This window comes from Triticum aestivum, chromosome 6B (genome assembly GCF_018294505.1).
Source record: "Triticum aestivum cultivar Chinese Spring chromosome 6B, IWGSC CS RefSeq v2.1, whole genome shotgun sequence".
NCBI lineage: Eukaryota > Viridiplantae > Streptophyta > Magnoliopsida > Poales > Poaceae > Triticum > Triticum aestivum.
The window spans coordinates 39,929,959-39,947,918 of NC_057810.1; the positions used below are offsets into that span (position 1 = coordinate 39,929,959).

The 17,960-nt window shown below is 43.9% G+C and overlaps 1 protein-coding gene across 1 annotated transcript; it reads right to left on the bottom strand.

Moving 5' to 3' along the window:
• Window positions 1–16,887: 16,887 nt before the first annotated feature.
• On the bottom strand, window positions 16,888–17,502 carry LOC123135602 (histone H2B.4-like). The gene has a single exon (XM_044554749.1). It carries the CDS (start codon window positions 17,416–17,418, stop codon window positions 17,008–17,010), a length of 411 nt encoding a protein of 136 aa, XP_044410684.1. The 5' UTR covers window positions 17,419–17,502; the 3' UTR covers window positions 16,888–17,007.
• Between the last annotated feature and the right edge of the window lie 458 nt (window positions 17,503–17,960).

Genomic DNA, 17,960 nt, shown 5'->3' on the forward strand with positions numbered 1-17,960 from the left:
ACCTTGCCTCATTTCTATGAAGTGTTAAAGGATGATGAGAAATGGAAGAAGCGTGATGGTTTGGATGATTTGCATTTGAGGAACAAACGCAAGCGAACAATTGAGTTGAATGATGAGGAGGAGGAGGAGGATGCATCAAGTGATGACGGCAAGAGAAGCCCCCCACCCAACTTGGTTTCATACTCGAAGCCAAAACGACCGGATGGGTGCAAGAAAGACAAAACCGAAAAGAAGAAGAGGAAAGGAGATGATGAGCTCAAAAATGCTATGGAAGCAATTGTCAACGCAAGAAGAGAAGCCAGCGAGGTGAGGAAAATGGCAAGGAACCAAGATGCCGCGGCCGAGGAGAGAAGGATGGCGGCCGAGGAGAGGAAGGTGGCTTTGGAGGAGAGGAAGGTGAGCAATGAGGAGCGAACTAGATTGTTGGAATGGGAGAAGCACTTGTTCTTCTTGGACACATCCAACCTCAATGAAGCGCAAAAGGAATATGTCAATCTTGCCCGTGAAGAAGTGTTGATCCAAAAAAGAGCCATGATCCGCATGAGTGGCGGTGGCCTTGGCGGCATGGGTGACGGTGGCCTCGGCGGCATGGGTGGCGGTGGCCTTGGCGCCATGGGAGGCATGGGTGGCTTCGGAGCCATGGGAGGCATGGGTGCACCTCCGGCCGCCATGGGAGGCATGGGTGCATCTCCGGCCGCCATGGGAGGCATGGGTGGCTTTGGAGCACCCTCTGACGCTATGGCCGCCATGGGAGGCATGAGTTTTGCTTCTCTCATGGGAGGCATGGGTGCATCTTTGGCCACCATGGGTGGAATGTCTTTCGATGTGCCTCCTCACACACATTCCCATGAAGATGCCGTTGAAGATCTTGCCAACACCGTCGGAGCTTCACGTGATGCGGTGCGTGATGAGGTTAGGGAGGAAGATTCATCTTCGGAGGCGGAAGAATCGTCTTCGGAAGATGAGGACGAAGACGAGGAAGATGATTGATGTGTCTTTCATTTATGTCTTGAACTTTAGTTTGCATTTGAACTTGGTTGGATGAACTTGTGGGCATGATTTTGAACTTTTATTCATCAACTTGTTTGTGTCAAATTTCATATGTTCAATGCATTTTGATGAATGTTTCAAAATCATTTTGTGTCCAAAATATCATACATGTCCGGTGAGTCGCGTGTGCTGTATTTTTGCGCGCTGCTAGAGTGGCACGCGCGCGCTGCATTATAGAGCGGCTGCTGGAGCCAGTGCTGGCGGCCGCGCTAAACAGGCCGAAGCGCACGCGGCAAACTGGTTTTTTGCGTGCGGCGCTTAGCGCAGCTGTTGGAGATGCTCTAAGTTTTACAAGCTCACCAACATGCCTACTTATCGTTGTTCTTGCCATGTCCATTTGAGCATGTTCTAGTGGTTACTGGAGATAGTTCAGTGTTCATGTTTTGTTAAGCTTCATTTATACATCACTCCCATGCCTTTTATTTTCATGTTAGGATGTTGTAGCATATTTTCATGATGCTTGCAAGATGCCTAGTTGCTGTTTTGGACAGATTGTTGTTATATCTTGTTTGGAGTGTATGTGTTGCACCGTTGCTCCGTTTGGAATGTGCTCTATATGAAACTTGCTTAATTTTGCATATAGTTTCATATTAACTTGTTGCATTCTTGTTTTGAGGTGTTTGCTTAATGTTTGAATGCATTTTGCATCAATGCCTTGTTTGACTTGTTTTGCTCATATCTTCTAGGCCGTAGCTCCGAACTAAATGAACTTTATATGTAACTTGACTAGAATTTCGTGTAGATCGTCTTGGTGCATTTTAACTTGCTGTTTAATAATGTGAACATAAGGTTTATTCAGATCTGGACCAATTTCGAAATTTGCATACGAGGACTTACGGAATTGTTACATGTTGTTTCCGGCCTCATTTAAACTTGCTTTGATGTGTTGCTCTTGTATGCATCATCTCTTGCCATGAGTAGCTATATGTAGCCTTGTCATGCATCATGCTTGGTTGTGCATCATGTCATGTTTATGTGTTGTGTGTTTACCATGTTGTTTGCTTCTTTCCGGTTGTGCTCCTTCTCGTTAGTTCCTGTTTCATTGCGATTGTGAGGATTCGTTCGTCTACACTTGGTTCGTCTTCGTGGCTTCATCTTCTTCATGGACTCGTTCTTCTTCCTAGCGGTATTTCAGGCAAGATGACTGTTACTCTGGATCTCACTACTATCATTGCTATGGTAGTTGCTTCGTTCTATCGCTATGTTGCGCTACCTATCACTTTTTTACCAAGCCTCCCAAACTGCCATGCTAGCCTCTAACCTTTTCACCCTTCCTAGCAAACCGTTGCTTGGCTATGTTACTGTTGGGGAACGTGGTAATTTCAAAAAAAGTCCTACGCACACGCAAGATCATGGTGATGCATAGCAACGAGAGGGGAGAGTGTTGTCTACGTACCCTCGTAGACCGAAGCGGAAGTGTTGACGCAACGTAGAGGAAGTAGTCGTACGTCTTCCCGGTCCAACCGATCCAAGCACCGTTACTCCGGCACCTCCGAGTTCTTGACACACGTACAGCTCGATGACGCACCCCGAGCTCCGATCCAGCAAAGCTTCGGGGAGGAGTTCCGTCAGCACGACGGCGTGGTGACGATCTTGATGTTCAACGGTCGCAGGGCTTCGCCTAAGCACCGCTACAATATGACCAAGGTGTAATATCGTGGAGGGGGGCACTACACACGGCTAAGGAACGATCGCGAAGAACAACTTGTGTGTCCATGGGGTGCCCCCTGCCCCCGTATATAAAGGAGTGGAGGAGGGGAGGGCTGGCCCTCTCTATGGCGCGCCCTAGGGGAGTCCTACTCCCACCGGGAGTAGGATTCCCCCTTTCCTAGTCCAACTAGGAACCCTTCCATGTAGTAGGAGTAGGAGACAAGGAAGGGGAAGAGAGAAGGGAAGGAAGGAGGGGGTGCGGCCCCTCCCCCTAGTCCAATTCGGACTAGGCCATGGGGGGCGCGGTCTGCCCTAGGCAGCCCCTCTCTCTTTCCCGTATGGCCCAATAAGGCCCAATACTTCTACCCGGCGAATTCCCGTAACTCTCCGGTACTCCGATAAATACCCGAATCACTCGGAACCTTTCCGAACTCTGAATATAGTCGTCCAATATATCGGTCTTCACGTCTCGACCATTTCGAGACTCCTCGTCATGTCCCCGATCTCATCCGGGACTCCGAACTTCTTCGGTACATCAAAACTCATAAACTCATAATATAACTGTCATCGAAACCTTAAGCGTGCGGACCCTACGGTTCGAGAACAATGTAGACATGACCGAGACACGTCTCCGGTCAATAACCAATAGCGGGACCTGGATGCCCATATTGGTTCCTACATATTCTACGAAGATCTTTATCGGTCAGACCGCATAACAACATACGTTGTTCCCTTTGTCATCGGTATGTTACTTGCCCGATATTCGATCATCGGTATCCAATACCTAGTTCAATCTCGTTACCGGCAAGTCTCTTTACTCGTTCTGTAATGCATCATTCCGTAACTAACTCATTAGCTACATTGCTTGCAAGGCTTATAGTGATGTGCATTACCGAGAGGGCCCAGAGATACCTCTTCGACAATCGGAGTGACAAAACCTAATCTCGAAATACGCCAACCCAACATGTACCTTTGGAGACACCTGTAGTAATCCTTTATAATCACCCAGTTACGTTGTGACGTTTGGTAGCACCCAAAGTGTTCCTCCGGTAAACGGGAGTTGCATAATCTCATAGTTACAGGAACATGTATAAGTCATGAAGAAAGCAATAGCAACATACTAAACGATCGGGTGCTAAGCTAACGGAATGGGTCATGTCAATCAGATCATTCAACTAATGATGTGATCCCGTTAATCAAATAAAAACTCTTTGTCCATGGTTAGGAAACATAACCATCTTTGATTAACAAGCTAGTCAAGTAGAGGCATACTAGTGACACTCTGTTTGTCTATATATTCACACATGTATTATGTTTCCGGTTAATACAATTCTAGCATGAATAATAAACATTTATCATGAAATAAGGAAATAAATAATAACTTTATTATTGCCTCTAGGGCATATTTCCTTCAGTCTCCCACTTGCACTAGAGTCAATAATCTAGATCACATCACTATGTGATTAACATCGATAGTTCACATCATCATGTGATTAACACCCATAGTTCACATCGCCATGTGACCAACACCCAAAGGGTTTACTAGATTCAGTAATCTAGTTCACATCGCTATGTGATTAACACCCAAAGAGCACTAAGGTGTGATCATGTTTTGCTTGTGAGAGAATCTTAGTCAACGGGTCTTTCACATTCAGATCCGTTATGTATTTTGCAATTTTCTATGTCTACAATGCTCTGCACGGAGCTACTCTAGCTAATTGCTCCCACTTTCAATATGTATCCAGATCGAGACTTAGAGTCATCCAGATCGGTGTCAAAACTTGCATCGACGTAACCCTTTACGACGAACCTTTTGTCACTTCCATAATCGAGAAACATATCCTTATTCCACTAAGGATAATTTTGACCGCTGTCCAGTGATCTACTCCTAGATCACTATTGTACTCTCTTGCCAAACTCGGTGTAGGGTATACAATAGATCTGGTACACAACATGGCATACTTTATAGAACCTATGGCCAAGGCATAGGGAATGACTTTCATTCTCTTTCTATCTTCTGTCGTGGTCGGGTTTTGAGTCTTACTCAATTTCACAGCTTGTAACACAGGCAAGAACTCTTTCTTTGACTGTTCCATTTTGAACTACTTCAAAATCTTGTCAAGGTATGTACTCATTGAAAAAACTTATCAAGCGTCTTGATCTATCTCTATAGATCTTGATGCTCAATATGTAAGCAGCTTCACCGAGGTCTTTCTTTGAAAAACTCCTTTCAAACACTCCTTTATGCTTTGCAGAATAATTCTACATTATTTCCGATCTACAATATGTCATTCCCATATACTTATCAGAAATGTTGTAGTGCTCCCACTCACTTTCTAGTAAATACAGGCTTCACCGCAAGTCTGTATAAAACTATATGCTTTGATCAACTTATCAAAGCGTATATTCCGACTCCGAGATGCTTGCACCAGTCCACAGATGGATCGCTGGAGCTTGTGTATTTTTGTCAGCACCTTTAGGATTGACAAAACCTTCTGGTTGCATCATATACAACTCTTCTTTAAATCCATTAAGGAATGTAGTTTTGTTTATCCATTTGCCAGATTTCATAAAAATGTGGCAATTGCTAACATGATTTGGACAGACTTAAGCATCGCTACGAGTGAGAAAATTTCATCGTAGTCAACACCTTGAACTTTGTCAAAAACCTTTTTCGACAAGTCTAGCTTTGTAGATAGTAACACTACTATCAGCGTCCGTCTTCCTCTTGAAGATCCATTTATTCTTAATGGCTTGCCGATCACCGGGCAAATCCATCAAAGTCCATACTTTGTTTTCATACATGGATCATATCTCAGATTTCATGGCCTCAAACCATTTCGCGGAATCTGGGCTCATCATCGCTTCCTCATAGTTCGCAAGTTCATCATGGTCTAGTAACATGACTTCCAGAACAGGATTACCGTACCACTCTGGTGCGGATCTCACTCTGGTTTACCTACGAGATTCGGTAGTAACTTGATCTGAAGTTACATGATCATCATCATTAGCTTCCTCACTAATTGGTGTAGTAGTCACAAGAACAGATTTCTGTGATGAACTACTTTTCAATAAGGGAGAAGGTACAATTACCTTATCAAGTTCTACTTTCCTCCCACTCACTTTTTTCGAGAGAAACTTCTTCTCTAGAAAGTATCCATTCTCAGCAATGAATGTCTTGCCTTTGGATTTGTGATAGAAGGTGTACCCAACTATCTCCTTTGGGTATCCTATGAAGACACATTTCTCCGATTTGGGTTTGAGCTTATCAGGATGAAACTTTTTCATATAAGCATCACAATCCCAAACTTTAAGAAACGACAACTTTGGTTTCTTGCCAAACCACATTTCAGATTGTGTCGTCTCAACGGATTTAGATGGTGCCCCTTTTTAACGTGAATGCATCTGTCTTTAATGCATGACCCCAAAACGATAGTGGTAAATCAGTAAGAAACATCATAGATTGTACGATATCCAATAAAGTACGGTTATGACGTTCGGACACACCATTATGCTGTGGTGTTCCAGGTGGCACGAATTTGTGAAACTATTTCACGTTGTTTTAACTGAAGACCAAACTCGTAACTCAAATATTTGTCTCCGCGATCAGATCGTAGAAACCTTATTTTTCTTGTCACGGTGATTTTCCACTTCACTCTGAAATTCTTTGAACTTTTCAAATGTTTCAGACTTATGTTTCATCAAGTAGATATACCCATATCTGCTCAAATCATCTGTGAAGGTCAGAAAATAACGATACCCGCCGCGAGCCTTAACACTCATCGGATCGCATACATTAGTATGTATTATTTCCAATAAGTCTGTTGCTCGCTCCACTGTTCCGGAGAACGGATTCTTAGTCATTTTGCCCATGAGGCATGGTTCGCAAACATCAAGTGATTCATAATCAAGTGATTCCAAAATCCCATCAGCATGGAGTTTCTTCATGCGCTTTACACCAATATGACCTAAACGGCAGTGCCACAAATAAGTTGCACTATCATTATTAACTTTGCATTTTTTTGGTTTCAATATTATGAATATGTGTATCACTACGATCGAGATCCAATGAACCATTTTCATTGGGTGTGTAACCATATAAGGTTTTATTCATGTAAACAGAACAACAGTTTATTCTCTTACTTAAATGAATAACCGTATTGCAATAAACACGATCAAATCATATTCATGCTCAACGCAAACACCAAATAACACTTATTTAGGTTCAACACTAATCCCGAAAGTATAGGGAGTGTGCGATGATGATCATATCAATCTTGAAACTACTTTCAACACACATCGTCACTTCACCCTTAACTAGTTTCTGTTTATTCTGCAACTCCCGTTTCGAGTTACTACTCTTAGCAACTGAACCAGTACCAAATACCGAGGGGTTGCTATAAACACTAGTAAAGTACATATCAATATCGTGTATATCAAATATACTTTTGTTCACTTTGCCATCCTTCTTATCCGCCAATCACTTGGGGTAGTTCCGCTTCCAGTGACCAATCCCTTTGCAGTAGAAGCACTTAGTCTCAGGCTTAGGACCAGACTTGGGCTTCTTCACTTGAGCAGCAACTCGCTTGCCGTTCTTCTTGAAGTTCCCCTTCTTCGCTTTGCCCTTTTCTTGAAACTAGTGGTCTTGTCTACCATCAACACTTGATGTTTTTCTTGATTTCTACCTTCGTCGATTTTAGCATCACGAGGAGATTGGGAATCATTTCCGTTATCCCTTGCATATTATAGTTCATCACGAAGTTCTACTAACTTGGTGATGGTGACTAGAGAATTCTGTCAATCACTATTTTATTTGGAAGATTAACTCCCACTTGATTCAAGCGATTGTAGTACCCAGACAATCTGAGCACATGCTCACTAGTTGAGCAATTCTCCTCCATCTTTTAGCTATAGAACTTGTTGGAGACTTCATATCTCTCAACTCGGGTATTTGCTTGAAATATTAACTTCAACTCCTGGAACATCTCATATGTTCCATGACGTTCAAAACGTCTTTGAAGTCCCGATTCTAAGCCGTTAAGCATGGTGCACTAAACTATCAAGTAGTCATCATATTGAGCTAGCCAAACGTTCATAACGTTTGCATCTGCTCCTGCAATAGGTCTGTCACCTAGCGGTGCATCAAGTACATAATTCTTCTATGCAGCAATGAGGATAAACCTCAGATCACGGATCCAATCCGCATCATTGCTACTAACATCTTTCAACCCAATTTTCTCTAGGAACATATCAAAATAAACACAGGGAAGCAACAACGCGAGCTATTGATCTACAACATAGATATGCTAATACTACCAGGACTAAGTTCATGATAAATTTAAGTTCAATTTAATCATATTGCTTAAGAACTCCCACTTAGACAGACATCTCTCTAGTCATCCAAGTGATCACGTGATCCAAATCAACTAAACCATAACCAATCATCACGTGAGATGGAGTAGTTTTCAATGGTGAACATCACTATGTTGATCATATCTACTATATGATTCACGCTCGACCTTTCGGTCTCCGTGCTCCGAGGCCATATCTGCATATGCTAGGCTCGTCAAGTTTAACCTGAGTATTCCGCGTCTGCAAAACTGGCTTGCACCCGTTGTAGATGGACGTAGAGCTTATCACACCCGATCATCACGTGGTGTCTGGGCATGACGAACTTTGGCAACGGTGCATAATCAGGGAGAACACTTCTTGATAATTTTAGTGAGAGATCATCTTATAATGCTACCGTCAATCAAAGCAAGAATAAGATGTATAATAGATAAACATCATATGCAATCAAAATAAGTGATATGATATGGCCATCATCATCTTGTGCTTGTGATCTCCATCTCCGAAGCACCATCATGATCCACTACAAGAAATCTGTTAATACGTGATGGATCTTGACCGTCATGGACCAACCACAAACTGTCATGCATGCCCATCCACGACGGATTTGAAATCCATCATGTATATCGCGTCATAATTTGACATCATACCCTCCATGACGGATCGTGACCGTCATGGATCTGCCTCAAGCCCGGCCAAGCCCAAACTAGGCCCAAGTCTTTGTGACGGAACTAACCGTCATGGACCAACGCCATGTAGGATTTTCAATTGACAAACTGGAATGATGTGGCTGCCTACGTGGACACTGTTTTTCGTCACGAAATCCGTCATGAATCTGGTGTCAATTTAAATTTTGTCTTGTCCATTTCTTTTAGTCCGATTTTGAACCAATACACTTCCAATACAATGGGTTACACAAAATATTGCCAATTTTGAGCCAAGACAGTATTTCCAAAGTGTTACACATTACACAAATCATTCAATATATAAAATCCTCCATAGGTATCTACAACAGAAAAATTTATAAAAACCATAGGTATCTACAATGAAGCAGTTTATAAAATCCTCCATGAAATGATAATATACAACATATATTGACAAAATATATCACACAAGAAGGTTAGGAACTAGTAGTCTAGTACAATCCAATTTTCAACAACAGAACATATAAACTACTAAGGTTGTTATTCATGTTATGTCCTTGGCCCTCCTCATGGCAACTATATGTCTTGGCGGATTGTGATGGACAGCACCAAGTAGCCTGCTACCCAATCATACCTACCATATTTACAACAACATTGGACATTTGAAAATATGAATAGATAGTAGTAGAAACAAGAGAATTAGAAGAAATTTCAAAAATGAATTGCATGTTCTCTAAAATCCATAAATCTTACTGTGCCTACAAATGAGAATAATAAAGTATCTATTATAAAACAACAATAAACATGAGATTGCTACAAATTAATCCAAATAGAAATGTGTTAGATGGAAGTTTAATCAAGTTGACTTATAAGTGATAATGTAATTGAACATACATAGCAAAACTCGTGTACTATAGCAGCACCAGTTCAGGCCGTATAAATCTGCCAAAAAATTGCATCACTAACAAACAATATCCATGACGCGGAGCCAGTGCTCGTCGGTCTGGCTGGCGTAAGGTTCTGATGTTCATGTCTCAACAAGTTTACACATGAAACTGAATATTTATCAGGGCACTAACAATAGTAAACAAAACTTGTTTGTGAACTGAACTTCAAATGGCGTACAAAATAATTAAGACCCATGGCCACTAATAGATCTATAGAAGTGGCAAATGGTTCTGTCAAGAGATACTGAGATAGTGGTTACAATGTATCAGTTATTAATTTTAGCCACATGCATACTGGGATTACTTTGATTCAAGTGCATAAGATGATAAATTTAACCACCAAGATCAATGGGGCACAAACAAATCGATTGAAAACCCTAGTGAAAAATGCGTAACTCTGAACTAGATGAACTAAATAGGTGCAGTTCAGTAACACTTGAGCTGGGTACTGGAAATAATAGGAGTCCCTGTTTAATCACGGAGCAGCTCCACCGCGGCCGCCCTCTTAAGCTCTATTGTGCGCCATGCAGTGGCACAGCTGCTAGCACTGCCTAGACCTGCATCCCAAAAACAAGAGATCATAATCAGACAATTAGATTGTTAAGTGATCGAAAAAAACAGAGGAATAACATTAAGAAAAAGATTTGGGATCACGTGTCAGGAGCATTATTGAGTAGGGCGACTTACGCATGGAGCAAAGGAGTTGAAGAAAAAACGTGTTGTGTTACTGTGTAAGCAAGTGCTAGCTTGATGTGTGGCTCTAGGTTGAGAGAGAGTGAGCTAACACGTGGCGTTGGTACTAGTACTAGTAGCTGCACAACTAATAGTAGTACTGCTGCTCTAAACTGACTCACTAATACATGTGCTTAGTACACAAATTAACAGGTTTAAACCTCTATATTCTTACTGTAGAACTGCCACAATGTAATGACATAATTTTCTAATTAGATTCAGATTAAACTTATTTATCCAATGCATATTCAGCAGGATGCAGGAGACGAAAAGGAAAGAAAAAAGAAATGCCTAGTGAGAAAACTCTAAACAGGACATGTTGACATGATAATACAGTAACAAAAATAATGTCTCCAAGACCTAGGGGGGAAATCTAAACTGAATTAGATCTTGGTAGAAAACTAAACTGAATTACATTTTGATAGAAGACCACTTACCACAGTGCAGCGGTTTGTCTCTACTTGGTATGCTGCAGTTTATCTCTATTTGCCCGCCTTGCCATCGCTCCCGAGCCGCCCACTGTGCCACCGTCATCATCAGCTGCCCATCCGCGCCCTCACCGTCGGAATGCACGCGCCGCTACGTCCGCTCCTCGAACGCCTTGAGCCGTCCGAGCGCCTCCTCGAACGCCATCTCCTCCACGTTGCAGAATTGCTCGATTCCTACCACCACGGCGTACAGGTGGTCCGGCACGGTGTCGAGCAACTTCTTCACCATGGCGCTGTCGTCGAGCGTCAACCCGAGCATCGCGTACCTCGCCGCCATGCCGCTGACCTTTCCGGAGTACTCGTCCAGCTCAGCGCCGTCGTCCATCCGCAGGCGATCGAACTCGCCACGCAGCGTCCCGAGCCTTGCCGCCCGCTACAACAAAATAGGCATGTAGAGGCGCTCAATGTAGGTGCTAGAGGCACAATAAATTATCTGTAGCGGATTTTAGAGTCGCTCATTAAAGCGTCCTTGGAGCATCTCCCCACGCACTGTCTCAAATACCCTTGTGACGCACAGGGAGTGTGTCTACATGAAAATGAGACGTTTTAAGAGCGTCCTTACAAAGCGTGTCTACATGGATGAGATGTTTTAAGAGCGTCCTCATGCGGATATTGTCTTTGGAGGCCGAGCTCCATGGAGCTCGGTTTTGAAAAATTTGACTTTTGTTGAATTTCATATTTTCTACATTTCAAAAAATTCTGAAAAAAAACACACATATATATGAAGGCCTAACACACACGTGTGTAAATTTTCAGGGCAAAATAAGTTGAAATGAGGGCTGTGCAAAAAAGACAAATCTGAGGCTTTTTAACACATGACACTATTCATCCTCCCGGACCAGGAATTTGTCTTTTTTGTATAGGTCACATTTCAACGTTTTTCATTCTGAAATTTTACACACATAGGCATAACATAATTGTTTACTTGCACAATTTTTTTCAGATTTTTTTGAAACCGAAAAGTTTGAATTTTGATTTGTTTTCAAAAAAAGGCCTCCATGGCTCCCGGGAGCCAAACGTCCGTTCTCGTCCTCATGCCCTTAGAGACGCATTGCTAAATTCATGCTAGATGCAAGTGCATATATTCTCTTTCGTTGTATAATTTCTTAATTAAGTTGCACTTAATAAAATTACGTTCTCATATTAAACAGTTTGACTCCCATTTACATATCAGAAAATATTCAAAAATTGTATGGCATCGTGCAAAATAATAGCATTGTATTAATGAGAGCAGTAGTATTTTACAAACTCAATTCTACACATCATCAATAAAAAAATTACATATGTCACAAACTAGTTGAAATATATCTACTCCCTCTGTTTCTAAAGATAAGTCTGTTTACATATTTTTAATTAGGACTACATACGGATGTATATAGATGTACTTTAGAGTGTAGATTCACTGCTTTTGCTCCGTATGTAGTTCATATCGAAATCTCTAAAAAGACTTATATTTAGGAACGGAGGGAGTATATGATTTCTAGTTTCTACATGCTGATAGTGGAAGAATATCTCCTTGCTTTCTCTACTTCTGTAGCTTATCCTTGTGGTGGCTACCTTTAGAATCCGCACGTACAAGTTTTCTGCAAAGAAAGCAAAATGAGATTTTTAAAAAAAATCATTGGAACTTCTACCAGTGAGTTCTCCTTTGCTGAACATACAACCATAAGAATCGAGAATGGTATTTATGTACCACACCGAGTAAACATGCCCTCCAGAAGTTCAATCTAGTCTGGTTGATGTCATGTTATACTGTAAAAGGAAGAAACATCATGTTGTTGTTGATGGATATACCATACAAAAAATATGTAAAGAAATAACATCAGGTTAACATATGGGGACTGAAATCTCCAAGCCTTAATACTATCTCTACATATAAGAGTATAGGGCGACATTTACCATAAAAAACTGAATTCTCATGGTAGTTCACATTAATAATCTACAGTCTAACACAAAAGCGAGCATGATGCCATTTTGCTGCTTCAGACATAGTGCAACACATCTGATCCAGATGTTTCACATAATCACATATAATTAGATTTTACCAAAAATGATAATATATCCATCCATGCACTTTATCAGACAACATCAGAAAATTTTCTGCAGATGAGAAACCACATGTATGAGTTGATCTCTCCCTCTTATAGTACAAGGCATGTTTACTCAAAAAAATATTAGAACGTGGGCACAAAGTTCTTATTATTAGTTATTGGGGAAAATGAAGGCGATTTGATAGTTCATACACGAGCATTATTAACTGCATGAAAAAGAAAAATTCGTTAAGAACACTGACCATCTTATTTCTATCAGGATATTCTCACAGGCTTTCTATCAAGCACCAACATTCATGTGTGCCAATAATTTGGGAGCAAACAAGTGTAAGATCAACTTTAAGTTGAACTAGTAGTTTAGCCAGTAAAAAGATGAGAGTTCAGAAAAAAAATACGACAAAGTCTTCTTGTCCCATATTGTAATAGAGATAACCTAAAGTAAATGTAATATCAAGATTATCATCCACAATTAAGTACACATCAAGGGAGGGGCTCTAATTTTTTACTTGGAATGAGTTGATAGAACAACAACTAAAATTTAAAAAGCCTTACGCGCACGCCCCGCCTCCTTCCTATGCGCCTCCATCCCCTACCTCCAGCCTTACGCGCGCGCATCCCTCCCCCTCTCCCCTCCCCCGGGCTGCGACTGGGCCACTAAGATCTTCATCATCGACGGCCAGGCGCTCCCTCGCCGGCCGCCATGGCCATGTCCATCCCCTAGCTACAGCCTTCACACGTGCGCATCTCCTCCCCCCTCCTCCTGGGCTGCGATGGGCCACCACAAGCTCCATCACCGGCGGCCAGGAGCTCCCCTCGCCGGCCGCCATGGCTGCCTGCCGCCATGCTCGGATCCACCCCGCGCAAGTGTTGCAACCGTCACCTAGGAAAGCTACAACAGTTGTTGAAAAAAGCTTCAACCATAGACACAGAAAGCTTCAATGGCACTACACAACAAGGGGAAGTTGTAACCGTAGTTGGATTTTGCTACTACCGGCAAAGCTTTTTTGCTACATCCATCAGGTGGAGCTGCGACCTCAAGACGACGACAACGACGATTTGCTGCAACCGTAGTAGGATTTTGCTACTATCGTTGGAACTTTTTGCTACATCCATTCTTTTTCTAGAACGCAATGGCTGCTACATGCAACTATGAGCTACAAACAGCAACAATGGTGACAGACTTTTTTGCTGCAATCGTTTTCTCCGTTTGCTACGACCGTGCAATAGAAAGCTGCAATGGGCGGCCATGGGAGCCACATGCCAGCGGCAACGGCAGACGTCGAGTTGCAACCGACAGCAACAAAAGCTGCATCTAGCGGAGCTGCAGCCGGCGTCTGGTGTTGCCGGAGCCGCGGCCATCACCAGCGATGGGGAGCTGCAACCCACGGGCGAAGTTTTTGCTGCATGCGTGGATCTGGACGGCGGCGATCGGCAGCGAGTGCGGCATCTAGCAGCACGGGAGCGGCGGAGAGAGGGGTTGCAGGTGAGGGGGTAGCGGCCGACGGGCCAGGGGGACAGCCAGGCGATAGGGAGCCGCGCTCGCAATGCGCGCGAAGAGGAAGAAGGAGAGGGAGAAGTCAACGTAAAGATCGGACGGCTGCTCGCAGGATCGGATGGTTGAGGTTGGACCGGCCGAACCGTTTGGGTCGGTGCGCCGGCGCCTAGCGTCGCCCTAAATCACAACTCCACGCTGCATATATAGGACGATGGTACTCGGACACCGGAAGTGTTCTGGGGTACCGGATACATATCGGGTCACCGGAAGGGGTTTCGGGCATCCCCCGGCAACTGCATGGGCCTCATGGGCCAAGAAGGGGACAGACCAGCCCCTAGGGGGCTGGTGCGCCCCATGTAGGCCGAAATAGGGGGATGGAAAGAGGAGAAGGGAGAAAGGAAGGGGAAGGATTCGACCTCCCCCTTCCTTCTCTCATCCCTCCTCCTTCCTTCCCCCACCGGATGAATATGGAAGGGGGAAGGCCGAATTGGGAGGCGCCCAAGTAGGATTCCTCCTACTTGGGGCGCCCCCTTACATGACTATCTTGGCCTACCCAAATGAAATTTCGGTAAAAGAAAAGCATGGATATGGGGAGAGGTGGATAACTAGATTGGCATGTACTTAAAAAAGGGACTTACTTTATTTTAGAACTCCACAATGAAATACTGAATTTTCTAGCAATTATACTACTCTGATCCGAAATAAAAAAGAACCCTCAAATTATTTTTAGAAATTAAAGTAAGCACACTATTCTAAATCGGCTGCCTCTTCTCCCCTCCAACCTATATATATGAGGGGGCACCGCTAGAACACACAATATTGATTCCTAGCCGTGTGCGGCGCCCCCTCCACAGTTTACGCCTCCGGTCATATTCACGTAGTGCTTAGGTGAATCCCTGCGCGGATCACTTCACCATCACCGTCACCACGCCGTTGTGCTGACGCAACTCTCCCTCGACACTTTGTTGAATCAAGAGTTTGAGGGACGTCATCGAGTTGAACGTTTGTAGAACTCGAAGGTGTCGTATGCTCGGTACTTGATCGGTCGGAACGAGAAGTCATTCGACTACATCAACCGCGTTAAGCAAACGCTTTCGCTTTCGGTGTACGAGGGTACGTGGACACACTCTCCCCCTCTCGTTGCTATGCATCTACTAAATAGATCTTGCGTGAACGTAGAACTTTTTTAAAAATTGCATGCTACATTTCCAATACACACGTGTGGGCAATTCTAATGTTCGCCCACACACAGCCCGTGTGGGCTGCCTCCTGCTCACGCCACACACGATGTGTGGGCGGATGTTTAGTATGCCACACGTGTGGACGTTATTGGTGTCCATTTTAATATGGCACCAAAAATAGTAGACAAATGAGAAAGCTAACAAAGCCTAAACAGCAGCAAGAATCACGATTTAACTCCAGAAATCAACACTACAAACAGTAAAGATTTCTATGCAATGAATTGGATGTCAAACTACAAACCTTGAAAATTAATTTAAGCAGTAACAATTATATTTCTTCATACTCACACAACACATCTCTTACAAGATAGAGCCTGTATGGATCGATGCCCTCGAACACCCGCCCAAAAAATTGGCATTGACCAGGCTTTGGGTACCCTTTTGGATGAGCACCAAATAATTGGTGTGTCCACCCTTCCCCAGCCCTCACAGTTCATTTTCACGCCAATCTTTTGGCAAGGCACGGGCGGCGAAATCAGTCATCAAAACAAGTCCAAACAAGTCCATAAGAACGTCATCAAAACACGAAGATGAACCGCTCCCATACCCAAAGGTGAAGAATGTGCAGTGGTGCATATCTCATTGACGGCAAATGGCTATTGCCAATGCAAGTTAGAATGTATATATCCATCACAGGTGCATAAACATACAGAAATGAATCATTAGATTCACTTCACGCCTTTACAAAATTGGTAGCTTTATTTTCACTAATTACCTAGTATAAAGAAAATTACCTAGTGTAGTATAAACATGAAGAAAAAAACTCAGGTGTCTCAATAGTAACCATTAACAAACTTTTTGTGTGCCATCACAAAGTGTTGGTTGCATCTGGCATGTTCCTTGCCTCTATAAAACATGGGCACAATGCTTCTAGCTTATATCCTCGTTTTTGCAGAAATCATCTAATTTCTCTGAATCTAACATAGTCCAATGAGAAAAAAAAAAAAGGAACGACCCATCAGAAATTAACAAAGCTGACCAACTTCAGTTTTACTGGAATGGCAACAACCGTAGAGGTTGAAAATTTCAGTATGCTGCCTAAATGATAAACCTGACAACATCTAAACAACATGATCACGAATTAACTACAGTAATCCAAACTACAAAGAGGTTAATGAAAATGAGAGGTTGTACCTGCAGACTTCCGAACTACAGTACCAGATTCAAACTGCACAAAAAAGAGAAGTAGCAAGGCGTACAGAAGAACCTTCCAACCGAAACTGAATAATACAAGCACACGTTGAGCAATAATTCAGACGGCGACATTACTATTTCTTCAGACCAACAAGCAGCACAATTCCTACAGAGATTGTACCATCGCACTGCTAACTACACACAAAACGCTGCCATCGGAAGAGGCCTAGGAGGAGGTGAACTTGGTGACGGCCTTGGTGCCCTCAGAGACGGCGTGCTTGGCAAGCTCGCCGGGGAGGACGAGGCGAACGGAGGTCTGGATCTCCCTCGACGTGATGGTGGGCTTCTTGTTGTACCGCGCGAGCTTGGCGGACTCGCCGGCGAGCTTCTCGAAGATGTCGTTGATGAAGGAGTTCATGATGGACATGGCCTTGGAGGAGATGCCGATGTCCGGGTGCACCTGCTTCAGCACCTTGAAGATGTAGATCTTGTACGTCTCCACGCTCTTCTTGGCCTTCTTCTTCCCCTTCTTCTCGCCTCCGCCCTCCTTGGACGCCGGCACCTTCTTCTCCGCCTTGGGCTTCTTGCCCGCCGGGGTCTTCTCCACCGGCTTCTTCTCTGCGGCCTTGGGCGCCATGGGTGCTTCGACGGCGGTGGAGCTTGGTTGGAAGGTGTGGGCTGAGGGGGGCTGGAGGTGCTGCGATGTGGGGAGGCGGATGGGGCGGCGAGATTGTTATATAGAAGGAGGAAGGAGGAAGAAGGTGGGCTGTGATTGGTGGAGGTGCGGCTGCCGCGGATCGATGCCTTTGGGGTAGTCTCAGCCGTTCGTCGCTGTGTTGGATGGACGGACCGGATGCGCCTTGACGCGGATCGGTGACGTGGCGGAAACGGTCATGGTCGGGTCGTTCGATGATTTTGTGCTGGAGGCAACGAGCCTGGCCTGGCCCGTGTTGCAGAGCATGAAGACAATGCTCAGCTTCTCGCCGGTTTACGTTGGCCCGCCGGAGCGGCCGTTGCATCAGACTGGACGTGTGAGATCATGCAAGCCGGCGTCACACTGGGAAGGTTTGGTGGAGTTTGGGCATCTAACGCGACCCCAACCGGAGGTCCGATTTGTCTAGATTCTATCTATTTGGGTCGGTCACAGGAGCGGTGTCCGGCCTCTTCTGTGTTTGCGTA